The 27,999-nt window shown below is 42.9% G+C and overlaps 1 protein-coding gene across 2 annotated transcripts in view; it reads right to left on the bottom strand.

The window, feature by feature from the left end:
• The window catches only part of SHANK2 (SH3 and multiple ankyrin repeat domains 2), a 1,433,430-nt gene that overhangs the window by 524,319 nt on the left and 881,112 nt on the right, over positions 1-27,999 (bottom strand). For both annotated transcript variants that reach the window (XM_053720553.1, XM_053720554.1), the window contains exon 16: positions 14,135-14,259. In XM_053720553.1, the coding sequence (XP_053576528.1) occupies positions 14,135-14,259 (125 nt within the window). The remainder of the gene's footprint in view (positions 1-14,134; positions 14,260-27,999) is intronic.

Below are 27,999 nucleotides of genomic sequence, written 5' to 3'. Positions count from 1 at the left end.
CCTATACATACAGAGCAAAGTCACATCTATGTGCCCATAATAATGCCGCTATACATACAGAGCAAAGACATATATGTGCCCATAATAATGCCGCTATACATACAGAGCAAAGTCATATATATGTCCCCATAATAATGCCTCTAAAAATACAGAGCAAAGTCACATCTATGTGCCCAGAATAATGCCGCTAGACATACAGAGCAAAGTCACATCTATGTGCCCATAATAATGCCGCTATGCATACAGAGCAAAGTCACCTCTATGTGCCCATAATAATGCAGCTATACATATAGAGCAAAGTCACATCTATGTGCCAATAATAATGCCGCTATACATACAAAGCAAAGACATATATGTGCCCATAATAATGCCGCTATACATACAGAGCAAAGTCATATATATATGTCCCCATAATAATGCCTCTAAAAATACAGAGCAAAGTCACATCTATGTGCCCAGAATAATGCCGCTATACATACAGAGCAAAGTCATATCTATGTGCCCATAATAATGCCGCTATACATACAAAGCAAAGTCACATTTATGTGCCCATAATAATGCAGCTATACATACAGAGCAAAGTCATATGTATTTGCCCATAATAATGCCGCTATACATACAGAGCAAAGACATATATGTGCCCATAATAATGCCGCTATACATACAGAGCAAAGTCATATGTATTTGCCCATAATAATGCCGCTATACATACAGTGCAAAGTCACATCTATGTGTCCAGAATAATGCTGCAATACATACAGAGCAAAGTCACATCTATGTGCCCATAATAATGCTGCTATACATACAGAGCAAAGTCATATGTATTTGCCCATAATAATGCCGCTATACATACAGAGCAAAGACATATATGTGCCCATAATAATGCCGCTATACATACAGAGCAAAGTCATATGTATTTGCCCATAATAATGCCGCTATACATACAGAGCAAAGACATATATGTGCCCATAATAATGCTGCTATACATACAGAGCAAAGTCATATATATGTGCCCAGAATAATATCAATATACATACAAAGCAAAGTCACATCTATGTGCCCATAATAATGCCCCTATACATACAGAGCAAAGTCACATCTATGTGCCCATAATAATGCCCCTATACATACAGAGCAAAGTCATATCTATGTGCCCATCATATGCCCCTATACATACAGAGCAAATTCATATCTATGTGCCCAGAATAATGCTCCTATACATACAGAGCAAAGTCATGTCTATGTGCCCAGAATAATGCCGCTAAAAATACAGAGCAAAGTCACATCTTTGTGCCAATAATAATGCTGCAAACCAGAGCAAAGTCATATCTATGTACCCAGAATAATGCCCCTATACATACAGAGCAAAGTCACATCTATGTGCCCATAATAATGCCCCTATACATACAGAGCAAAGTCACATATATGTGCCCATAATAATGCAGCTATACATACAGAGCAAAGTCATATATATGTGCCCATAATAATGCCGCTATACATACAGAGCAAAGTCATATATATATGTCCCCATAATAATGCCTCTAAAAATACAGAGCAAAGTCACATCTATGTGCCCAGAATAATGCCGCTATACATACAGAGCAAAGTCATATCTATGTGCCCATAATAATGCCGCTATACATACAAAGCAAAGTCACATTTATGTGCCCATAATAATGCAGCTATACATACAGAGCAAAGTCACATCTATGTGTCCAGAATAATGCCGCAATACATACAGAGCAAAGTCACATCTATGTGCCCATAATAATGCCGCTATACATACAGAGCAAAGTCATATGTATTTGCCCATAATAATGCCGCTATACATACAGAGCAAAGACATATATGTGCCCATAATAATGCTGCTATACATACAGAGCAAAGTCATATGTATTTGCCCATAATAATGCCGCTATACATACAGAGCAAAGACATATATGTGCCCATAATAATGCCGCTATACATACAGAGCAAAGTCATATATATGTCCCCATAATAATGCCTCTAAAAATACAGAGCAAAGTCACATCTATGTGCCCAGAATAATATCGATATACATACAAAGCAAAGTCACATCTATGTGCCCATAATAATGCCCCTATACATACAGAGCAAAGTCACATCTATGTGCCCATAATAATGCCCCTATACATACAGAGCAAAGTAATATCTATGTGCCCATAATATGCCCCTATACATACAGAGCAAATTCATATCTATGTGCCCATAATAATGCTCCTATACATACAGAGCAAAGTCATGTCTATGTGCCCAGAATAATGCCGCTAAAAACATAATGTATGCTTACCTGATAAATTTATTTCTCTTGTAGTGTGTTCAGTCCACGGGTCATCCATTACTTATGGGATATATTCTCCTCCCCAACAGAAAGTTGCAAGAGCTGCTATATAGCTCCTCCCCTCACATGTCATATCCAGTCATTCGACCGAAACAAGACGAGAAAGGAGAAACTATAGGGTGCAGTGGTGACTGGAGTTATAATTTAAAATTTAGAACCTGCCTTAAAAAAAGACAGGGCGGGCCGTGGACTGAACACACTACAAGAGAAATAAATTTATCAGGTAAGCATAAATTATGTTTTCTCTTGTTAAGTGTGTTTACTTATGGGATACCAATACCAAAGCTAAAGTACACGGATGATGGGAGGGACAAGGCAGGAACATTAAACAGAAGGAACCACTGCCTGAAGAACCTTTCTCCCAAAAACAGCCTCCGAAGAAGCAAAAGTGTCAAATTTGTAAAATTTGGAAAAAGTATGAAGTGAAGACCAAGTTGCAGCCTTGCAAATCTGTTCAACAGAGGCCTCATTCTTAAAGGCCCAGGTGGAAGCCACAGCTCTAGTGGAATGAGCTGTAATTCTTTCAGGAGGCTGCTGTCCAGCAGTCTCATAGGCTAAACGTATTATGCTACGAAGCCAAAAAGAGAGAGAGGTAGCCGAATGCCTTTTGACCTCTCCTCTGTCCAGAGTAAACGACAAACAGAGAAGAAGTTTGCCGAAAATCTTTAGTTGCCTGTAAGTAGAACTTCAGGGCACGGACTAGTCTAGATTATGCAAAAGACGTTCCTTCTTTGAAGAGGGATTAAGACATAATGATGGAACAACAATCTCTTGATTGATATTCCTGTTAGAAACAACCTTAGGTAAAAACCCAGGTTTAGTACGCAGGACTACCTTGTCTGAATGAAAGATCAGATAAGGAGAATCACAATGTAAGGCAGATAACTCAGAAACTCTTCGAGCCGAGGGAATAGCCATCAAAAACAGAACTTTCCAAGATAAAAGTTTAATATCAATGGAATGAAGGGGTTCAAACGGAACACCCTGAAGAACTTGAAGAACCAAGTTTAAGCTCCACGGAGGAGCAACAGTCTTAAACACAGGCTTAATCCTAGTCAAAGCCTGACAAAAGGCCTGGACGTCTGGATTCTCTGCCAGACGCTTGTGTAAAAGAATAGACAGAGCAGAAATCTGTCCCTTTAGTGAACTAGCGGATAAACCCTTTTCTAAACCCTCTTGTAGAAAAGACAATATCCTAGGAATCCTAACCTTACTCCATGAGTAACTCTTGGATTCACACCAATATAAATATTTACGCCATATCTTATGGTAAATTTTTCTGGTCACAGGTTTCCGAGCCTGTATTAATGTATCAATAACAGACTCCGAGAAACCACGCTTCGATAGAATCAAGCGTTCAATCTCCATGCAGTCAGCCTCAGAGAAATTAGGTTTGGATGGTTGAAAGGACCCTGAATTAGAAGGTCCTGCCTCAGAGGCAGAGACCATGGTGGACAGGACGACATGTCCACTAGGTCTGCATACCAGGTCCTGCGTGGCCACGCAGGCGCTATCAGAATCACCAATGCTCTCTCCTGTTTGATCTTGGCAATCAGTCGAGGCAGTAACGGAAACGGTGGAAACACATAAGCCATGTTGAAAACCCAAGGGGCTGCTAGTGCATCTATCAGCACCGCTCCCGGGTCCCTGGACCTGGATCCGTAGAACGGAAGCTTGGCGTTCTGGCGAGATGCCATGAGATCCAGTTCCGGTTCGCCCCAACGAAGAATCAATTGAGCAAATATCTCCGGATGAAGTTCCCACTCCCCCGGATGAAAGGTTTGGCGACTTAGAAAGTCCACCTCCCAGTTCTCCACGCCTGGGATGTAGATCGCTGACAGGTGGCAAGAGTGAGACTCTGCCCAGCGAATTATCTTTGAGACTTCTAACATCGCTAGGGAACTCCTGGTTCCTCCTTGATGATTGATGTAAGCTACAGTCGTGATGTTGTCCGACTGGAACCTGATGAACCTCAGTGTTGCTAACTGAGGCTAAGCTAGGAGAGCATTGAATATTGCTCTTAATTCCAGAATGTTTATTGGAAGGAGTTTCTCCTCCTGAGTCCACAACCCCTGACCCTTTAGGGAGTTCCAGACTGCGCCCCAGCCTAGTAAGCTGGCATCTGTTGTTACAATCGTCCAATCTGGTCTGCGAAAGGTCATTCCTTTGGACAGATGAACCCGAGACAACCACCAGAGAAGAGAATCTCTGGTCTCCTGGTCCAGATTCAGTAAAGGGGACAGATCTGAGTAATCCCCATTCCACTGACTTAGCATGCATAATTGCAACGGTCTGAGATGCAGGCACGCAAATGGCACTATGTCCATTGCCGCGACCATTAAGCCGATTACTTCCATGCACTGAGCTACTGATGGGCTTGGAATGGAATGAAGAACACGGCAAGCATTTAGAATTTTTGATAACCTGGACTCCGTCAGGTAAATCTTCATCTCTACAGAATCCCTAGGAAGGGAACCCTTGTGAGTGGAAACAGAGAACTCTTTTCCATGTTCACTTTCCACCCATGCGACCTCAGAAATGATAGAACTATCTCTGTATGAGACTTTGCATTTTGAAAACTTGACGCTTGTATCAGAATGTCGTCTAGGTACGGAGCCACCGCTATGCCTCGCGGTCTTAGTACCGTCAGAAGCGAGCCCAGAACCTTTGTAAAAATTCTCAGAGCCGTAGCTAACCCGAAGGGAAGAGCTACAAACTGGTAATGCCTGTCTAGAAAGGCAAACCTTAGGTACCGATAATGATCTTTGTGAATCGGTATGTGAAGGTAAGCATCCTTTAAGTCCACTGTGGTCATATACTGACCCTCTTGGATCATGGGTAGGATGGTTCGAATGGTTTCCATCTTGAACGATGGAACCCTTAGGAATTTGTTTAAGATCTTTAGGTCTAAGATTGGCCTGAAGGTTCCCTCTTTTTTGGGAACCACAAACAGATTTGAGTAAAAACCTTGCCCTTGTTCCGTCCGCGGAACTGGGTGGATCGCTCCCATCACTAAGAGGTCTTGTACACATTGTAGAAATGCCTCTTTCTTTACTAGGTTTGTTGATAACCTTGACAGATGAAACCTCCCTTGTGGAGGAAAAGTTTTGAAGTCCAGAAGGTATCCCTGAGATATGATCTCCAACGTCCAGGGATCCTGGACATCTCTTGCCCAAGCCTGGGCGAAGAGAGAAAGTCTGCCCCCCACTAGATCCGTCTCCGGAAAGGGGGCCCTGTCTTCATGCTGTCTTAGGGGCGGAAGTAGGCTTTCTGGCCTGCTTGCCCTTGTTCCATGACTGGTTGCCTTTCCAACCCTGTCTGTAACGAGCAGTAGTTCCTTCCTGTTTTGGAGTGGAGGAAGTTGATGCTGCTCCTGCCTTGAAATTACGAAAGGCACGAAAATTAGACTGTTTGGCCTTTGATTTGGCCCTGTCCTGAGGAAGGGTGTGGCCCTTACCTCCAGTAATGTCAGCAATAATTTCCTTCAAGCCGGGCCCGAATAAGGTCTGCCCTTTGAAAGGAATATTCAGAAGTTTAGATTTAGAAGTCACATCTGCTGACCAGGATTTAAGCCATAGCGCTCTGCGCGCCTGGATGGCGAATCCGGAATTCTTCGCCGTAAATTTGGTTAAATGCACTACGGCATCCGAAACAAATGCATTAGCTAGCTTAAGCGTTGTAAGCCTGCTCAAAGTCTCATCCAATGGTGCTGTGCGAATCGCCTCTTCCAGAGACTCAAACCAGAATGCCGCTGCAGCAGTGACAGGCGCAATGCATGCAAGGGGCTGTAATATGAAACCTTGTTGAACAAACATTTTCTTAAGGTAACCCTCTAATTTTTTATCCATTGGATCTGAGAAAGCACAACTATCCTCCACCGGGATAGTGGTACGCTTGGCTAAAGTAGAAACTGCTCCTTCCACCTTAGGGACCGTCTGCCATAAGTCTCATGTGGCGGCGTTTATAGGGAACATTTTTCTAAATATCGGAGGAGGGGAAAAGGGCACACCAGGTCTATCCCACTCCTTGCTAATAATCTCTGTAAGCCTTTTCGGTATAGGAAAAACGTCAGTACACACCGGTACCGCATAGTATCTATCCAGCCTACATAATTTCTCTGGGATTGCCACCATGTCACAATCATTCAGAGCCGCTAACACCTCCCCTAGCAACACGCGGAGGTTCTCAAGCTTAAATTTAAAATTTGAAATTTCTGAATCCGGTCTCCCCGAATCAGAACCATCACCAACAGAATGAAGCTCTCCGTCCTCATGTTCTGCAAATTGTGACGCAGTATCAGACATGGCTCTCGTGTCATCGGCGCGCTCTGTCCTTAACCCAAAGCTATCGCGCTTGCCTCTTAACTCGGGCAGATTAGATAATACTTCTTTCATAACATTAGCCATATCATGTAAAGTGATTTGTAAGGGCCTTGATGTACTTGGCGTCACAATCTCACGCACCCCCTGAGCGGGAGGCGAAGGTACTGACACGTGAGGAGAGTTAGACGGCATAACTTCCCCCTCGTTGTCTGGTGATAATTTCTTTACCGGTAAAGACTGACTTTTATTTAAAGTAACATCAATACAATTGGTACACATATTTCTATTGGGCTCCACATCGGCTTTTAAACATAATGAACAAGCAGATTCCTCTGTATCAGACATGTTTAAACAGACTAGCAATGAAGCTAGCAAGCTTGGAAATTACTTTCAATAAGTTTACAAGCAATATAAAAAACGCTGCAGGGTTTTTTTTTTTTTAAAAAACACAGTTGAATAACAATGAACTAATTCAGTTATAGCAAACAATTTTTAATAGTAAATGTATTAAATTAGCAGAGGATTGCACCCATTAGCAAAAGGAGGATTAACCCCTCAATACCCAAAACGGATAATCAATTTAAGATTTAACGCTTTAATCACAGTCAAACACACTGTCACAGGTCTGCTGTGACTGATTACCTCCCTCAAAAATGAATTTTGAAGACCCATGAGCTCTCTAGAGACGTCCTGGATCAAGGAGGAAGAAAGCAGGAAGACTGTGCTAGAATTTTAACTGCGCAACAAGGCGCTAAAAAAAGGCCCCTCCCACTCATTATTACAACAGTGGGAGACCTGATATAACGGTTTCTATGCAGAAATATACGTTAGCCATATGGAAAAAAATCATGCCCAAAAAGATTTATCACCAAAGTACCTCACAAAACGAATAACATGCCAGTAAACGTTTTAAAAACAAAACTTTTTCAATGTCATGCAAAGTTATTATTAAGCCTGCTACCAGTCGCTTCTACTGCAGTTAAGGCTTATACATTATTTCAGTATTAACAGTATTTTCTCAGTCAAATTCTAGTCCCTAGAAAATAACTCAACTGCGCATACATTTATCAGCCTGATACCAGTCGCTACTACTGCATTTAAGGCTGTACTTACATCATATGGGTAACAGCAGTGTTTTCTTAGTCAATTCCATTCCCAGAAAATATTGTACTGCACATACCTCATTTGCGGGGGACCCCGCATGCTATTCCCATTATCTGAAGCTACCCCACTCCTCAGAATGTGCGAGAACAGCCAGTGGATCTTAGTTACGTCTGCTAAGATCATAGAAAACGCAGGCAGATTCTTCTTCTAATGCTGCCTGAGAAACAAACAGCACACTCCGGTGCCATTTAAAATAACAAACTTTTGATTGAAGAAATAAACTAAGTTTAAAAACACCACAGACCTCTCACAACGACCTATCTTTAGTTAAGTTGCAAGAGAATGACTGAATATGACATGTGAGGGGAGGAGCTATATAGCAGCTCTGCTTGGGTGATCCTCTTGCAACTTCCTGTTGGGGAGGAGAATATATCCCATAAGTAATGGATGACCCGTGGATTGAACACACTTAACAAGAGAAAATACAGAGCAAAGTCACATCTATGTGCCAATAATAATGCTGCAAACCAGAGCAAAGTCATATCTATGTACCCAGAATAATGCCCCTATACATACAGAGCAAAGTCACATCTATGTGCCCATAATAATGCCCCTATACATACAGAGCAAAGTCACATATATGTGCCCATAATAATGCCCCTATACATACAGAGCAAAGTCACATCTATGTGCCCAGAATAATGCTGCTATACATACAGTGCAAAGTCACATCTATGTGCCCAGAATAATGCTGCTATACATACAGTGCAAAGTCACATCTATGTGCCCATAATAATGCCGCTATACATACAGAGCAAAGTCACATCTATGTGCCCAAAATAATGCCGCTATACATTCAGAGCAAAGTCATATATATGTGCCCATAATAATGCCGCTAGACATACAGAGCAAAGTCACATCTATGTGTCCAGAATAATGCCGCTATACATACAGAGCAAAGTCATATCTATGTGCCCAAAATAATGCCGCTAAAAATACAGAGCAAAGTCACATCTATGTGCCCATAATAATGCCCCTATACATACAGAGCAAAGTCAAATCTATGTGCCCATAATAATGCTTCTAGACATACAGAGCAAAGTCATATCTATGTGACCATTATAAATCAACCCCATCGAATACGATTGGGTTGATTGACACCCACTGCTAGTGGCCGATCGGCCGTGAATCTGCAGGGAGCGGTATTGCACAAGCAGTTCTAGTTTAATCGATGTGTGGCGGACATGATACGCTACATCCTATCATGTCTGCTCGCACTTTGATAAATATGCCCCTTAGTGTTTACCACCTCTATTAGAAGTTAAAGGGACACTAAATCCAAATTTTTTCTTTCATGATTCAGATAGAGAATACAATTTTAAACAACATTCCAATTTACTTCTATTATCTAATTTGCTTCATTCTTTAGATATTCTTTGCTGAAGAAATAGTAATGCACATGGGTGAGCCAATCACACTTGGCATCTATGTGCAGCTACCAATCAGCAGCTACAAAGTCTATCTAGGTATGCTTTTCAGCAAAGGATATGAAGAGAATGAAGCAAAATAGATAATAGAAGTAAATTAGAAATTTGTTTAAAATTGCATGCTCTATCTGAATCATGAAAAAAAAATTGGGTTTCATGTCCCTTTAATTCCATTAATCCACCATCCTTTCTGTAAAAAAATGCTTCCTCACATTTCTTCTGAATCTGCTACAACTTAACATTGTGACCCCTTGTTTTGGCATTTATTTTCTTGTGGAAAATGCTTTCAACTTCCACTTTATTAAGTGCCTTCATATATTTGAAGGTTTCTATCATGTCACCTCTTTCCCTTCTATCCTCTATGACCTAAATATGTATAGTTTAGAGTGTTTCTTTGTACATTTTATAATTTAGACTGTGTAGCATTTAGTAGCCCTCCTTTGGACAGTTTCTAGTTTATTTATATCTTTCTAAAGATATGGGGGCCGATTTATCATTGGTCTGTCCGACATGATCTGCTCAGCGGATCATGTCTGATATACATCGATGAATGCCGACAGCATACACAAGCGTACAACTGCTTGTGCAATGCTGCCCCCTGCACATTCGCGGCCAATCGGCTGCTAGCAGGGGGTATCAATCAGCCCGATCGTATGAGATTGGGCGGATTGATGTCTGCAGCCTCAGAGCAGGCGGACCAGCAGTCTTAAGACCGATGCGCCATAACTGCTGTGTCAGGCGGGCATCAGGGGCCATTCGGCCCTTGATAAATCGGCCCCAATGTCTCCAGAACTGTACACAGTATTCCAGATGTGGCCTTGATCTGTAAAGTGGCATAATAACCTGCTATTTCTGCTACCAATACCTCTCCCAATGCAACCAAGTATTCAACTGGCCTTACTGGCTTTACTCCTGCATTGTATACTGAATTTTAAATCACCTGAAATAATTATTCCCAAATCTATCTCCTCTTTAGTTACAGTCAGTAATGTACCCTTAAGACTATAATTGGTCTTTGGGTTTTTGAATCCTATATGAATAATTTTGCTCTTGGTAATATTAAATTTCAGATCCCATTTATTTGGCCAGTCCTCTAGTTTTTTTTTTTTAATATTACTGTTCATTTGATCAACCCCTCCTGGAACATCAACTGTTACAAATTTTTGTATCATCAGCAAACAAGCAAACCTTCCCATGAAGCCCACTTCCAATATCACTTATTACATACATACAGTAGTTGCAGGTGTGTGTGACATTATTATATATACAGTAGATATGAGTGACATTATTACGTATACAGCAGTTGTAGGTGTGAGTGACAATTTATGTATACAGCAGTTGCAGGTGTGTGTGACATTAGTATGTATACAGCAGTTGCAGGTGTGTGTGACATTAGTATGTATACAGCAGTTGCAGGTGTGTGTGACATTAGTATGTATACAGCAGTTGCAGGTGTGTGTGACATTAGTATGTATACAGCAGTTGCAGGTGTGTGTGACATTAGTATGTATACAGTAGTTGCAGGTGTGTGTGACATTAGTATGTATACAGTAGTTGCAGGTGTGTGTGACATTATTACGTATACAGTAGTTGCAGGTGTGTGTAACATTAGTATGTAAACAGTAGTTGCAGGTGTGTGTGACATTAGTATGTATACAGCAGTTGCAGGTGTGTGTGACATTAGTATGTATACAGTAGTTGCAGGTGTGTGTGTGACATTAGTATGTATACAGCAGTTGCAGGTGTGTGTGACATTAGTATGTATACAGCAGTTGCAGGTGTGTGTGACATTAGTATGTATACAGTAGTTGCAGGTGTGTGTGACATTAGTATGTATACAGTAGTTGCAGGTGTGTGTGACATTATTACGTATACAGTAGTTGCAGGTGTGTGTAACATTAGTATGTAAACAGTAGTTGCAGGTGTGTGTGACATTAGTATGTATACAGCAGTTGCAGGTGTGTGTGACATTAGTATGTATACAGTAGTTGCAGGTGTGTGTGTGACATTAGTATGTATACAGTAGTTGCAAGTGTGTGTGACATTAGTATGTATACAGTAGTTGCAGGTGTGTGTGACATTAGTATGTATACAGTAGTTGCAGGTGTGTGTGACATTAGTATGTATACAGCAGTTGCAGGTGTGTGTGACATTAGTATGTATACAGTAGTTGCAGGTGTGTGTGACATTATTATGTATACAGTAGTTGCAGGTGTGTGTAACATTAGTATGTATACAGCAGTTGCAGGTGTGTGTGACATTAGTATGTATACAGTAGTTGCAGGTGTGTGTGTGACATTATTATGTATACAGTAGTTGCAGGTGTGTGTAACATTAGTATGTATACAGCAGTTGCAGGTGTGTGTGACATTATTATGTATACAGCAGTTGCAGGTGTGTGTGACATTAGTATGTATACAGTAGTTGCAGGTGTGTGTGACATTAGTATGTAAACAGTAGTTGCAGGTATGTGTGACATAATTATATATACAGCAGATGCGAGTGACATTATGTATACAGCAGTTGCAGGTGTGTGTGACATTATTATGTATACAGCAGTTGCATGTGTGTGACATTATATATATACAGCAGTTGCACATGTGTGTGACATTATTATGTATACAGTGGTTGCATGTGTGTGTGTGACATTGTTATGTATACAACAGTTGCACATGTGTGTGACATAATTATATATACAGCAGATGCGAGTGACATTATGTATATAGCAGTTGCAGGTGTGTGTGTGACATTATTATGTATACAGCAGTTGCATGTGTGTGACATTATATATATATATATATATATATATATATATATATATATATATATATATACAGCAGTTGCACATGTGTGTGACATTATTATGTATACAGTGGTTGCATGTGTGTGTGTGACATTGTTATGTATACAAAAGTTCCACATGTGTGTGACATTATTTTATATACAGCAGTTGCAGGGGTAAACCACAAACACAATAGTATAGCTTGTGTGCTTTTACTGAACCTTTCATATCAGTGCCACTAACATCTCAACCAAATGCAGAAAATTTCTGTTCCTGTCACCATAGAAACCACGGACCAACAGCTGCGTCAGCAGGCAGCCATATTGGAAACTATTAAATGAATTCAGCAGTATGAATCTAACAACTAGGGACCAAAAGCAGCAGTCTGGGAGTGCCAGTAGCAGAATGAACAGATTAGATGCACTTTCCAAACCCACCCAGCCTGAGCAATAGGAGCTACAAATACGGTCACATTACTTGCAGGAGACCTGTATTATCTCATCAACTGACAAGGAGCAGCAAAGTGCAGATCTTTATGATGAAGCTATGTTATTATGTATTTGTCATCTTGCACTACAGGAAATAAAACATTTCATCTCATATTTGCAAAAACAAAAGTCCTGGCACAATTAAATGTCCCTGTGACATCTTTGGGGACAGTGGTTCATTCTTTCTCTGTTATTGACAGTATAAAAATAGCAGTGTTTATTGTGCACGTATTACAATCATATTAATCAGCTTATCAAGCAAGGTTGTTATTAAACTTTAATGCGTTACTAAGCTTCAGAACATTGCAGATGTGACAGGTATATTCTCTCTCAGATGTTGTCTCTCCCTTCAACTAGTTCTCATTCATCACTCTATCATCATCCAAACTAATCCAGTATAGTTCACTTCATCACTCCATTCTAGTCCAGTCCAAACCTAGTCTGCCTCCCTTAGCAAGTTCTACTATTTAAGGGCTAGATTACAAGTGGAGCGCTAATGTAATGTGTGCCCGTTTGCGGGCGCAGGTTAAATAACCAGCCATTACGAGTGGCTGGTTAATGCTAATGTGAGCTCGCTGTAGAAATTTGCACTACAACCTCTGGTTAATTTTAAAAATGCCCTTAAAATAAAGAGGTTTTTGTTACTTTTTAATTGTAAAATATAGTAGCATTTTTATTTTATTTTTAAAAATAACTGCACAAAGCAGTTTTAAGGAGTTAAATTGTGTGGATGGTGCCTTTACATTGCGGTCTAAGGGAACTGTGTTATAACTATAAATATATATATGCTTTTTTTATTTTTATATATATATATATATATATATATATATATATATATATATATATATATATATATATATATATACACATACATATATACTGTATATATATATATATATATATATATATAGTTATGTGTTAATATTTGTATATACACATAAATATATATATTCGTATACATATATATTTAAACTTTGCTGCGTGACTTTCCCCTTCGCTGCACTAGGTTCTTTGAGAACGAGGCTCCCATTGGAGCCTATGGAAGCCTGCTCTTGTGAGTGCAAAGCTTCCATGCAATGTAAACACGAGGTCGCGTTCACGTTGCGTTTCACTTCACTTTGCATGCGCTGGTATTATGGGTGGAGTGCAAATATAGTGCTTGTGAAAGCACAAATTTGCGATCCACTCGTAATCTGACCCTAAACAGTAAGCAGTGTCTAGGTGTTTTATCAATCCTATATGACATCAATGTTTTAGTTAGCTTTCATTTTTTCCCAAAACAAAGTGAGTACATAGCAAGTTTCTCACAGATAGAAAGTGTCCACAATGGCATTCCACCCCTCTGCTTTCTAGATAAGAGGCTACTCTCTGGGAAAGCAGCATAGCAAAACAATGATACGTGTAAACTTTTTAAAGGCATATATATGTGCTAAATATGTATATATACGGAATACATGCACACATACTGAAATACAGTGTAAATGTTCTATACTAAGAAATATTGTAATACAAACTGCTAATACATTCACTATTGATTAATTATTTGTGTATGGAATCATGAACATTTTCCATCCATTACACATCCCTACCTCTATCAAGAAGTCCCCAGTGCGCAGTCCGGCCTGCCAGGCCACGCCATCTTCGTCCACAGATTCCAGATACTGCAGTGCCGGGAACGCTGCTGTTGGGTTAAATTCTTCAATGGGCGTATCCGCTAGAGGGAAAGCACAGATATGTCACTACATAAATATAATTCACAGAGCCATCATATGATTTAAAGAGATACAAACACGACATTGTGTCATATAAATGGCTGCACTAAACCACTTCATAGGGAACAATAAGTGCCCCTGTCAGATGATACACAGGGGGCCTGTATATACACAATCTAGTGATTCTGACAGGTGCCCTATATACAGGAACCCCCTACTCAAATGTACCATATTCACAATCCATCCCTAATTACAGGTACCCTATATACATGCTGTATACTACTCAAATGTACCTTATAAACATGCCAGCCCTAATTACAGGTACCCTATATACATTCTGTATACAACTCACATGTATCCTATACACACTCCAGCCCTAATGACAGGTAGCATATATACAGACTGTATATTACATACATGCACCCTATACACACTCCAGTCCTAATGGCAGGTACTGTATATACATGCTGTATACTACTCATGTGTACCCTATACACACTTCAGCCCTTATAAAAAAAAATGGTACCCTATATAAATGTTATATACTACTCACATGTACCCTATACACACTCCAGCCCTAATGACAGGTAGCCTATATAATACCATATACTACCATATACTCATCTTTTAGTGGGATTATTTAAACTGGAGCTTGTAAGTATTTTAGATTTGTATAGGTTGAACTTGATGGACTTCCGTCTTTTTTAACCTCATCTACTATGTTACATGCCGTATATTACTCAAGTGTACCCTATACACAATCCAACCCTTATGGCAGATACCCTGTAAACGTGTATCCTATACACACTCCAGTGCTAATGACAGGTACCCTATATACATGCTGTATACTACTCAAAAGGAACCTGATACACACTCCAGTCCTATTAACAGGTACACTGTTTACTACTAACATGCACCCTATACACACTCCAGTCCGTATATGCAGGCTGTATATTACACACATGTAGCTTATAAACACTCCAGGCCCAATGACAGGTACCCTATATAATACCATATACTACTCACATGTACCCATTACACACTACAACCTTAATGACAGATACTGTATATACATGCTGTATACAACTCACATGTACCCTATACACACTCCAGCCCTAATGACAGGTAGCATATATAAAGACTGTATATTACATACATGCACCCTATACATGATCCAGTCCTAATGGCAGGTACTGTATATACATGCTGTATACTACTCATGTGTACCCTATATGCACTCCAGCCCTAATGACAGACACCCAATATACATGCTGTATACTACTCATATGTACCCTATACACACTCCAGACATAATGACAGGTACCATATATATATATATATATATATATATATATATATATATACTGTATACTACTCACATGTACCCTATACACACTCCTTCCCTAATGGCAGGTACAGTATATACATTTTATATACTACTCACATATATCCTATACACACTCCATCCCTAATTAGAGGTACCCTATATATATGCCATATGTTACTCACATAAACCCTATACACACTCCAGCCCTAATGGCAGATACCCTATACACAGGCTGTAAACCACTCACTTGTACCATATACACACTCCAGTCCTAATGACAGGTACCCTATATACATGCTGTATACTAATCATATGTACCCTATACACACTCCAGACCTAATGACAGGTACCATATATATATATATATATATATATATATATATATATATATATATATGCTGTATACTACTCACATGTACCCTATATACACTTCTGCCCTAATGGCAGGTACAGTATATACATTTTAAATACTACTCACATATATGCTATACATACTCAAGGCCTATATGAAGGCTGTATACTACTCACATGTAGCCTATACACACTCCATCCCTAATTAGAGGTACCCTATATACATGCCATATATTACTCACATAAACCATATACACACTTCAGCCCTAATGGCAGATACCCTATAAACACACATGTACCAGATACACACTCCAGTCCTATTGACAGGTATACTGTATACTACTCACATGTACCCTATACACAATTCATCCCTAATGGCAGGTACCCTATATGCATACCATATACTACACACATGTACCCTATATACATTTTGTATACTACTCACATGCACCCTATGCACGCTCCTGCCCTATATACAGGCTGCATATTATTCAAGCCCTAATGAAAAGGTATCATATATACTACTCAATTGTACCCTATACACACTCCAGTCCTAATTACAGGTACCCTATATACATGTTGTAAACTATTCATATGTGCCCTATAAACAATCTAGCGCTAATGACAGGTACCCTATAAACAGGCTGTATGCAACTCACATTTAACCCTTACACACTACAGCATTAATGACAGGTAGCATATATAAAGACTGTAGATTACATACATGTACCCTATACATGATCCAGTCCTAATGGCAGGTACTGTATATACATGCTGTATAATACTAACGTGTAACCTATACACACTCCAGCCCTAATGACAGGTACCCTATATACATGCTATATACTACTCACATGTACCCTATACACGCTCCAGATCTAATGACAGGTACCCTATATATATATACTGTATACTACTCCCATGTACCCTATACACACTCCTGCCCTAATGGCAGGTACACTATATACATTTTATATACTACTCACATATATCCTATACACACTCAAGGCCTATAAACAGGCTGTATACTACTCACATGTAGCCTATACACACTCCATCCCTAATTAGAGGTACCATATATACATGCCGTATATTACTCAACTGTACCCTATACACACTCCAACCCTAATGGCAGATACCCAGTAAACAGGCTGTAAACCACTCACGTGTACCCTATACACAGTCCAGTGCTAATGACATGTACCCTATATACATGCTGTATACTACTCATACGTACCCGATACAAACTCCAGTCCTATTGACAGTTACACTGTTTACTATTAACATGTACCCTATACAAACTCCAGTCCTTATATACAGGCTGTATATTACACACATATAGCTTATAAACACTCCAGGCCCAATGACAGGTACCCTATATAATATCATATACTACTCACATGTACCCATTACACACTACAGCCTTAATGACAGATACTGTATATACATGCTGTATACAACTCACATATACCCTATACACACTCCAGTCCTAATGGCAGATACTGTATATACATGCGGTATACTACTCACGTGTACCCTATGTGCACTCCAGCCCTAATGACAGGTACCCTATGTACATGCTGTATACTACTCATATGTACCCTATACACACTCCAGACCTAATGGCAGGTACCCTTTATACATGCTGTATACTACTCACATGTAGCCTATACACATTCCATCCCTAATTAGAGGTACCATATATACATGCCGTATATTACTCAAGTGTACCCTATGTGCACTCCAGCCCTAATGACAGGTACCCTATGTACATGCTGTATACTACTCACATGTACCCTATACACACTCCAGCCCTAATGACAGGTACCCTATATACATGTTGTATACTACTCATATGTACCCTATAAACACTCCAGCGCTAATGACAGGTACCATATAAACAGGCTGTATACTACTCATATGTACCCTATAAACACACCAGCACTAATGACAGGTACCATATAAACAGGCTGTATACTACTCACATGTAACCTATACACACTCCTGCCCTAATGACAGGTACAGTATATACATTTTGCATACTACTCACATGTATCATATACACACTCCAGGCCTATATACAGGCTGTATACAACTAACATGTACCCTATACACACTACAGTCCTAATGACAGGTGCCCTATATACATGCTATATACTACTTATAATATACCCTATACACTCCCTGGAGGAGACACTCGACCGGAGGGGATTTTGACCCCAATTCTGGCAATGAAGTGGGTGGAGCTAGGTGGTAGGAGGCGCCTGTAAGGGGGTTTAGCTGGGGAGCGGAAGATGTAACATCGTCTTTATTTCCTACAACAGCAAAGAGAAGTTCAGAGTTGCGGTTGTAGAAATAAAGAGGAGTTGCATGGAGGACCTGGTGGCCACGGTGCAGAGGATGGCTGCAGCTAAGGGGACGGACTGGCTGGCAACTTACCTGGAGGAAGCAGAGGCGGCAGGGGGTCCAGTCGGATCGGCGGCGAGCGAGGACAGGCACGGCAGGCCGCATAGGCGGTCGAGGCCTCTGAATCAGCTATCTCCTGATAGCGGCACACACAGGAGGAGTTGAAGCAGCGATGGGCCTGCAGGAGGATTCGTGGGGCCCAGTCGCCGGAGCGGGAGGAGGAGCAGCGCATCGGAGGTGCAGGAGAGGACGGCAGAGCAGGCTGTGGCGGTGGACGGTGCGAGGAGGACAGCGGTCAGAACCGGTGAGAGGGCAGGTGAGGCCAGGGTTGCAGAGGGGATGGGCCTTGATCAGGCACACGTGGGAGATGACTGGGAGCCGGGTGGACGGCCTCAGAGGGCCCAGACAACAAATCTGGAGGGAACGGCGGGGGGGGGGGGCGGCCCCTCCTCCCAATAGTGGTGTGTCTCGGGACCGGTTGGAGAGGGGAGGAGGCAAAAAGGGACTGGGCAAGAGGGGTTTGGTCAAAAATGGGACAAACATGGTGTAAAAGGGTAGGGGTTGTCAAGAAAGGGGTCATGAACCAAGCGGGAGGCAGAAGCAGGACATGGGTGGGGTGGAATGAGCAGGGGCTGTGAGGTACAGGGATAAAGGGGGGGCTAAGAGGAAGGGCATAGGAAATAGTTCAAGTGGGGCTATGGGGGTTGGGGCAAAGGTTTCAATGGGGGGAGGGGCAGGGGGAGGGGCAGAAAGGAGGTTGAGGCTTGGGAGAATGTGGCTCAGGTGGGAATGGGTGACATGCTGGGGGGGGTTATAATTAATTTTGTTTCCCTATTTCAGACTACAGGGAACGAGCCTGAGAGGCTGATGGTTGGAGGGGCAGAGGCATCTGAAGCATCCACTGGACAGGACCTGGATCCAGACACGCTGTGGGTGGATCACTCCTACAGCGACTTCGAGCTGGAAGACCCCGGGAGGGGCCATCAACAGGACCGGTATCACAGCAGCTAGGGGACCTGGCTGCACTGGAGCAATTGCTCCGTTCCTTGGGACCTGGGCAGGGGGGCATAGGGTGGAGGGCCTCCAGAGGCTAGGGTAGGGTCAGGGCTTAGGGCTGGGAGTGTTAGGAGCGATAAGGAGGGGGATCTGCAGGGTAGGTTTTTAACTGCCTCCTCTCCGCAGACATGGCCGCAAGGCAGGAAATCCACGTCATCAAGGGAGCACGGGAGGACACAGGGGGGGGGCAGAAGATCGCCTACATGGGGCAGGCTGGAGAGGGTGACCAACAGGGCTGGCAGGAGGAGAAGGTCCAGGTCCCCAGCCCCCAGGAGAAGCAGTCAGCGACCCAGGGACAGGGTGACTAGGCAGCGGACATTGACAAGTGGGGCGGGGAGATCGGAGGCTATAAAGACACCTGACCGGGGAGTGAAAGTGGTTGGAGCGGCTACAGCACCCAGGAGTGAAGGTGCTAACAAAGGGCGGAGTCCGGATGCAAGTGCGCATGGTTTAAATGTGGCTCAGAGTTCGTTGGTGAATGGTTTAAGGGATCTCCTGGCACAATTCGAGAAACAACTGGCAGGGCAGCAAGGGGGAGCAGGGTGAACGTGGTGGCAGCTTGGGAAGCGCCTGTGGCAGTTGGGGTACCTGTGACGGTAGGCACAGGTCAGACGCAGGCAGGTGGATGCAGCGCTGGAAGTACATTGAAGGTGGCAGATAACAACCATGAGGAGACCTTGCCTTTGTTCAATAGGCCCGCTGGGGATTTACCTTACACAGGAAGTGAGGGAGAAGATCTGAAAAAGGGAATTTCTGGAAATTATTTCCCTGCTACCGTTGGATCAAGTTTTGGAGATTAAGGAGGACAGGAAAGGGGACAAGGAGAAGAAGGAAGAAGATGAGAGGAAGAAAAGGTACTGCAAGTTACCAAAACAAAAATACATTCTATCCGGAGCAACATCCCAACACCAACCTGCAATACTTCATGAACAGGCCCTGCTACTCCCTCTGCCACCGTCTGCATCCTCCATCCAGCCACTGAGAATGAAGTTTCCTCCTTGCTATCTTCCTCACACCTCACTACCTGCCCACTCGACCCTAAACCTTCCCATCTAATACCCTCCCTATCTTCTACCTTCACTTCTGCTCTTACACACATCTTCAACCTATCTCTTTCTAAAGGCTCATTTCCATCTTCTTTCAAACATGCAATAGTCACTCCCATACTCAAAAAACCCTCCCTTGACCCTAATTCTCCTGAAAGCTACCGCCCAATATCACTGCTCCCACTAACATCAAAACTCATTGAAAAACTAGTTTACAATCGCCTAATCCACTTCCTGTTCGCCAACTCCTTGCTTGAACTTCTGCAATCCGGATTCCGCCCCAAACACTCAACTGAGACTGCCCTTACCACGGTTATGAACTATCTTCTCTCTGCTAAAAATATTGGTCACTACTCCATACTCATCCTACTTGACCTCTAAGCTGCCTTCGACACAGTTGACCACCCCCTCCTCCTACAGACCCTTAGCTCTTTTGGCCTCTGTGGCACTGCTCTTTCCTGGTTTCACTCTTATCTTTCTCACAGGTCTTTTTCTGTGTCATTTGCCAATGACTCCTCCTCTCTAATGCCTCTGTCTGTTGGAGTACCTCAAGGATCTGTTCTGGGTCCTCTACTCTTCTCCATTTATACTTCTTCTCTGGGTAAACTTATCAACAGTAATGGCTTCAAATATCACCTCTATGCTGATGACACCCAGATCTACCTCTCCACCCCTGCTCTCTCTCCCTCTGTCCTTTCTCATGTCAGCAACTGCTTATCTGGTATTTCTTCCTGGATGGCCTCTCACCACCTAAAGATTAACATGTCCATGACTGAGCTCCTTCTTATCCCCCCCCTCAAGCTCTATGCCGACCTGTGACTTCTCTATCCCTGTTGACGGCATCACCATTTCCCCATCGCCCCAAGTCCGCTGCCTTGGAGTTACACTTGACTCAAATCTATCCTTTACCCCCCATATCCAATCGCTTTCTACTTCCTGCCGCAACCATCTACGCAACATTTCCAAGATTCAACCTTTTCTGTGCGCTAACACCACAAAGCAAATAATCCACTCCCTTGTTATTTCCCGACTTGACTACTGCAATAACCTACTTACTGGTCTTCCTCTTTCCCGCCTCTTCAATCCATCCTAAATGCCTCTGCCATGCTAATCCACCTTTCCCGTCGCTCTGTATCTGCTGCACCTCTCTGCTAGTCCCTTCATTGGCTCCCCATACACAGCAGAATTAAATTCAAAATTCTCACCCTTGCATACAAAGCGCTCACCAACTCCGCTCCCCTCTACCTATCCTCTCTAATCAACAAGTATACTCCAGCCCGCCCACTAAGATCCAACAATGACCTGCTCCTTTCTTCTGCCACTATCACCTCCTCTCATGCTAGACTGCAGGACTTCTGTCGTGCAGAACCTACCCTCCCTACCTCCCTCGTCCTGTCAGGCTTTGCCCAAATCTTTCTTCCTTTAAATGCTCTCTGAAGACTTTTCTGTTCAGAGAAGCCTACCACTCAACTCAATAATATTCCTTTTACCTAACAACATTTCCCTCCTCTAACTCTGCATTAACATCTTTCTCAATCTTGCAGTCCTCACCTCCTGTTTCTCAACCTCCTACCCTTCTAGATTGTAAATTCCCACGGGAATAGGGCCCTCGATTCCTCCTGTATGTGTTTGTAAATTCTGTCCTGTCTCTTAGTCTTAGAAGTTTTATACTAATGTTTTATTTAAATGATCTGTATCCATGGACAGCGCTGCGCAATATGATGGCGCTTCATAAATAAAGTATAATAATAATAATACCGAAGATTTTGACCGATTGGTCAAGGGCCTTTTGCATTTTAGCGGCGGTAATAGGGGAGAAATTCCCTGAACATTGCTCGGGACTGTTTTGCTATTATGATGAGATTGCAGGGGATTATCGGACGTACGGGGGGTTGGCGTGGTGGAGGTACGATGAGCAGTTCCGGCAGAGAATGGCGGTTAGACCCGAGATGACATGGGACGATAGGGACATGGGGATTTGGTTGGAGTTGATTATTCCGTTGCGCAGAGGTAGTTCCTTTCGTAGTACAGGGAGGAAATTTGGGAGGGGTAAAGGGAATGGAGGGTCCGCAAGGGGGGGGAACCCGAGTGGAGGAGCAGCAATGGCCATTCGGAAAGGCCTCTGCTTTTAATTCAACGAGGGGCAGTGTAAATTTGGGAATGGATGTAAGTATAAGCACGCCTGCTCGGGATGCGAGGGAGCCCACCCGTGGGCACGATGTTTCAAGAAGGGCAGTGGCATGGGAAAAGCCTGGGGACGCCGCTGCTAAGTGCCAGGACTCCAGTGAGAGTAAGAAGGATGGTGCCGTGGCTCGACCGTTACGCTAAGGTCAGGGGTAATTCCAGGGACGCAGAATTATTACTTACGGGTTTTAGTTCGGGTTTTTGGATCCCGTTTGTGGAAAGGGGAGAGGTCGCAATTTCAGGGAATCTTTGGTCGACGAGGGAATATTCAGAGGTGGTTCAGGGGAAGCTGGATAAAGAGGTGGCCTTGGGAAGGATGGCGGGACCATTTACTCATCCTCCTTTCGGAAACCTGAGGGTATCTCCATTAGGTGTTGTGCCTAAAAAGGCAAAAGGGCAATTTCGGATAATTCATCATTTGTCCCATCCGAAAGGGGAGTCAGTAAATGGTGGCATTGACCCGGGGTTGGCAGCAGTGCGGTACGCATCATTTGACAAGGTGGTGGGTTTGGTCAGAAAAGCGGGTAGGGGAGCGTTGATGGGGAAGGTTGATGTGGAGGCTGCCTTTCGGCTGTTGCCGGTTCATCTGGTTTGTCATCTGTTAGGATGTTTCTTTCATGGGGCCTTTTATGTTGATTTATGCTTACCGATTGTTGTTCTATTTCGTGTGCCTATTTTGAGAAATTCAGCTCCTTTGTGGACTGGGTGGTACGGCAGAGTTCTGGTTTGTCATCTATAATCCATTACTTGGAAGATTTCCTCTTTCTGGACAAGGCGGAGTCGGGGGAGTGTGAAAGGTTAATGGAGCATTTCTTTCAGGTGGCCGATGATTTTGGCATCCTGGTGGCGCATGAGAAGACTGAAGGCCCCTCGACCTTGCTGCGTTTTTTGGGTATAGAGATTGACTCAATCCAGATGGAATGCCGATTGCCGGTGGACAAGGTGGAGGACCTGAGGCGATCAATTGAAAGGGTGATGAGTAAAAAGAAGCTGCAACTTCGGGAAGTTCAATCTTTGGTGGGCAAGCTGAATTTCGCTTGCAGAGTGATTCCAGTGGGAAGGGTGTTCTGTAGGAAGCTTTCGCTGGCAACAGCGGGGGTTAAGGACCCCCATCATTGGATCCATTTGTCGGCGGAACTTAAAGAGGACCTTAAGGTCTGGCTGGCATTTTTGGCCGAATTTAACAGGAAAACCTTGGTCCAGAAGGCAGCTGTCTCTAATGAGGAGCTGCTCCTGTTCACTGATGCATCGGGGTCATTGGGTTTTGGGGCGTATTGTCAGGGGAGTTGGTGCGCGGGGGAATGGCCAAGCTGTTGGAGAGAGGAGGGGCTGACAAAAATACTTGGTATTTTTGGAGCTCTTCCCTTTGCTAGTGGCGCTGAAAGTTTGGCACGAGAGGTTGCCGAATAGGAGAGTGGTTTTCCATACGGATAATCTGGGGGTGATGTATGTGGTTAACCGGTTGTCATCTAGCTCGCTGCCAGTTGTGCGCTTGCTCAGGTTGTTTGTTTTGGAATGTATGCAGCCGAATGTTCTTTCGTGCTGTCCATGTACCTGGTTGTCTTAATGTAATCGCTGATGCTCTTTCTCACTTTCAGTGGTCACAATTTTGGGAAGCAGCCGTGGAGGTGGTCAGAGTTACTTGCCCTCCAGAACTGTGGGAGTTGAAGTTTTGAAGTTAGTGGAAGTGGCGAGGGGAGCTTTAGCTCGGGGGACTTGGGAGACATATGTCAAGTCACGGGGTCAGTGGCGGCAGGTTTTACGTGAAAAATAGTGTGTCTCTAGAAGAGAGTGGATTCAAGTGTTGTTGGTATAGATTGAGGAATGGAGGGTAAAAAGGTTTATCGAAATCAGTGGTGAGAAGGAATGTGGCCGCGATGGCCTTTCTTTTCAAGTTGCTAGGGTGGAAGGACTTAACTAAGCTGTTCGTAGTTAAATTAGCGTTTAAAGGGATTTGTAAGGGGAAGGTCTGTGAGGATGGAAGGCGTCCGGTTGTCTTCGGCATGCTGGTCGAGCTGTGTGAATTCCTGGAGATGGTATGTTCATCTGAATTTGAGACGTTATTGTTTTGGGCCACCTTCGTATTAGCATTTTTCTGAGCATTTTGTGTCTCGGAATTGGTCGGAGCCAATAGGGGGGATGCTGGGGGCCTTCAGGCAAAAGATGTTTCGGTCAGGGACGGGGTCCTGTGGATTTGGCTCAGGAAGTCAAAAACCGACCCGGAAGGGTTGGGGCGATGGATTAGAATTTTTTGAGATTTAGAATTTTTTTGGGGGTTGTTGCCCTGTGGCGACACTGGAGGCATTTATGAGGGGTAGGCCCGACGGCTCCCTCCCCCTTCTTGTGCATCAGGATGGTTCGTCGTTATCCCGTTTTCAGTTTTTAACAATTTTCCGGCGGGTTTTGGCCAGGCTGGATTTCACGGCGGGGGAGTTCTTCTGTATCGGGGCTGCCACTGAAGCCGCCAGTTTGGGTTTAGGTGAGAATGTGATTAGAAGGATTGGTGGTTGGAAGTCTGGATGCTTTCATTTGGATGTTAGACCAGAGTTGAGGGTTCAGTGTTTTTTATTTGTTTCAACAAGTCCAGTTCAGTGTTGGATTGTGGGACAGTCTTATATTTATTGAGCCCGTAAGGCTGCTGCAGTGAAGTGTCAAGGGTTGCAGTTGAATTTCCCGGAAGAGTCTGCGACAATTCGTTGGCTTGGAGTGTGGGGTTTAAGGTGGGACCAGATTCTTAGGAAAGTGGTTGACTATGCCAGGTTGTTTTGGCCACCTTAAATTCTTGTAATACATGCTAGGGGAAATGACCTGGAATTTATGGCACAGAAGGACCTGATTGAGTGCATTAGAAAGGATTTGGGTAGATTGAGAGAGTTGTTCCCCAAGCTAATTAAAGTCTGTTCAGATATTGAACCCCGTTCGGTATTGAGGGCTGCTTGGGATGTTAGGAAGCTGGAGGCCTCTAGAAAAAAGGTTAACAGGACCATCACCAGTTTTGTATCTAAGATGGAGGGAGTGGGCATTAGGCACATGGAATTTGAAGGGGAGACAGGCTGTTGGGGTACATCTTAACGAGATTGGTCTTCACCTTTTTAATTTTAACATCAGAGAGAGGGGTGTTAAAGGCCTTAGCCCGGCTGGGGCGTGCTCGTCTGTGACGTGCTGTGGCGGGGGTGCTTGTTTAGTTAAGGAAGTTGGCACTATATTGGTACCTCCCTAAAGAGGCAGCAGAGCTGTTTTGGGGATGTTCCTGGCATGTAAGCCTGTGGAAGGTTCATCTCTGCGGCAAGCACCTTTGTGGTTCACATGTTAATATGTTGATATGTTATACAGTTTTATTCATGATTTTATGTTATGTTATTTATTTAAACGAATTTAATAAATGCGGGCTGCTGCCTTTACACCCATTCTCTTGTGTGTAGTCTCATTCTAACGTAATGTATGCCTAATTTTGGGTCAATGTTTTATACTACACACATGTACCCTATACACAATTCATCCCTAATGGCAGGTACCCTATATAAATACCATATACTACTCACATGTACTCTATATATATATATATTTTGTATACTACTCACATGTATCCTATGCACACTCCAGCCCTATATGCAGGCTGCATATTACTCACATGTAGCCTATACACACTCAAGCACTAATGACAGATACCCTATATAAATGTTGTATACTACTCATGTGCACCTTATACACACTACAGTCCTAATTCCAGGTATATAATATACATGCTGTATACTACTCACATAAACCCTATACACACTCCAGTCCTAATAACAGTTACCCTATAAACAGGCTATATACTACTCAATTGTACCCTATAAACACTCCAGCGCTAATGACAGGTACCCTATACACATGTTGTAAACTACTCATATGTACCCTATAAACGCTCCAGCGCTGACAGGTACCCTATAAACAGGCTGTATACTACTCACATGTACCCTATACATACTCCAGCCCTAATAAAAAACATAATTTATGCTTACCTGATAAATTCCTTTCTTCTGTTGTGCGATCAGTCCACGGGTCATCATTACTTCTGGGATATAACTCCTCCCCAACAGGAAATGCAAGAGGATTCACCCAGCAGAGCTGATATAGCTCCTCCCCTCTACGTCAGTCCCAGTCATTCGACCAAGAATCAACGAGAAAGGAGTAACCAAGGGTGAAGTGGTGACTGGAGTATAATTTAAAAGATATTTACCTGCCTTAAAAAAACAGGGCGGGCCGTGGACTGATCGCACAACAGAAGAAAGGAATTTATCAGGTAAGCATAAATTATGTTTTCTTCTGTTATGTGCGATCAGTCCACGGGTCATCATTACTTCTGGGATACCAATACCAAAGCAAAAGTACACGGATGACGGGAGGGATAGGCAGGCTCATTATACAGAAGGAACCACTGCCTGAAGAACCTTTCTCCCAAAAATAGCCTCCGAAGAAGCAAAAGTGTCAAATTTGTAAAATTTGGAAAAAGTATGAAGCGAAGACCAAGTTGCAGCCTTGCAAATCTGTTCAACAGAGGCCTCATTCTTAAAGGCCCAAGTGGAAGCCACAGCTCTAGTGGAGTGAGCTGTAATTCTTTCAGGAGGCTGCTGTCCAGCAGTCTCATAGGCTAAACGTATTATGCTACGAAGCCAGAAAGAGAGAGAGGTAGCAGAAGCTTTTTGACCTCTCCTCTGTCCAGAATAAACGACAAACAGGGAAGAAGTTTGGCGAAAATTTTTAGTTGCCTGCAAGTAGAACTTGAGGGCACGAACTACATCCAGATTGTGTAGAAGACGTTCCTTCTTTGAAGAAGGATTTGGACACAAGGATGGAACAACAATCTCTTGATTGATATTCCTGTTAGTAACTACCTTAGGTAAGAACCCAGGTTTAGTACGCAGAACTACCTTATCTGAGTGAAAAATCAGATAAGGAGAATCACAATGTAATGCTGATAACTCAGAGACTCTTCGAGCCGAGGAAATAGCCATTAAAAACAGAACTTTCCAAGATAACAATTTTATATCAATGGAATGAAGGGGTTCAAATGGAACCCCTTGTAAAACGTTAAGAACTAAGTTTAAACTCCATGGCGGAGCAACGGCTTTAAACACAGGCTTGATCCTAGCTAAAGCTTGACAAAAAGCCTGGACGTCTGGATTTTCTGACAGACGCCTGTGTAACAAGATGGACAGAGCTGAAATCTGTCCCTTTAATGAACTAGCCGATAAACCCTTTTCTAAACCTTCTTGTAGAAAAGACAATATCCTAGGGATCCCAACCTTACTCCAGGAGTAACGTTTGGATTCGCACCAGTATAGGTATTTGCGCCATATTTTATGGTAAATCTTTCTGGTAACAGGCTT

Source organism: Bombina bombina, chromosome 7, assembly GCF_027579735.1.
Source record: "Bombina bombina isolate aBomBom1 chromosome 7, aBomBom1.pri, whole genome shotgun sequence".
In the NCBI taxonomy this organism is placed as follows: domain Eukaryota; kingdom Metazoa; phylum Chordata; class Amphibia; order Anura; family Bombinatoridae; genus Bombina; species Bombina bombina.
The sequence above is the reverse complement of the archived record's forward strand: the minus strand, read 5'-3'. Positions and strand labels throughout refer to the sequence as shown.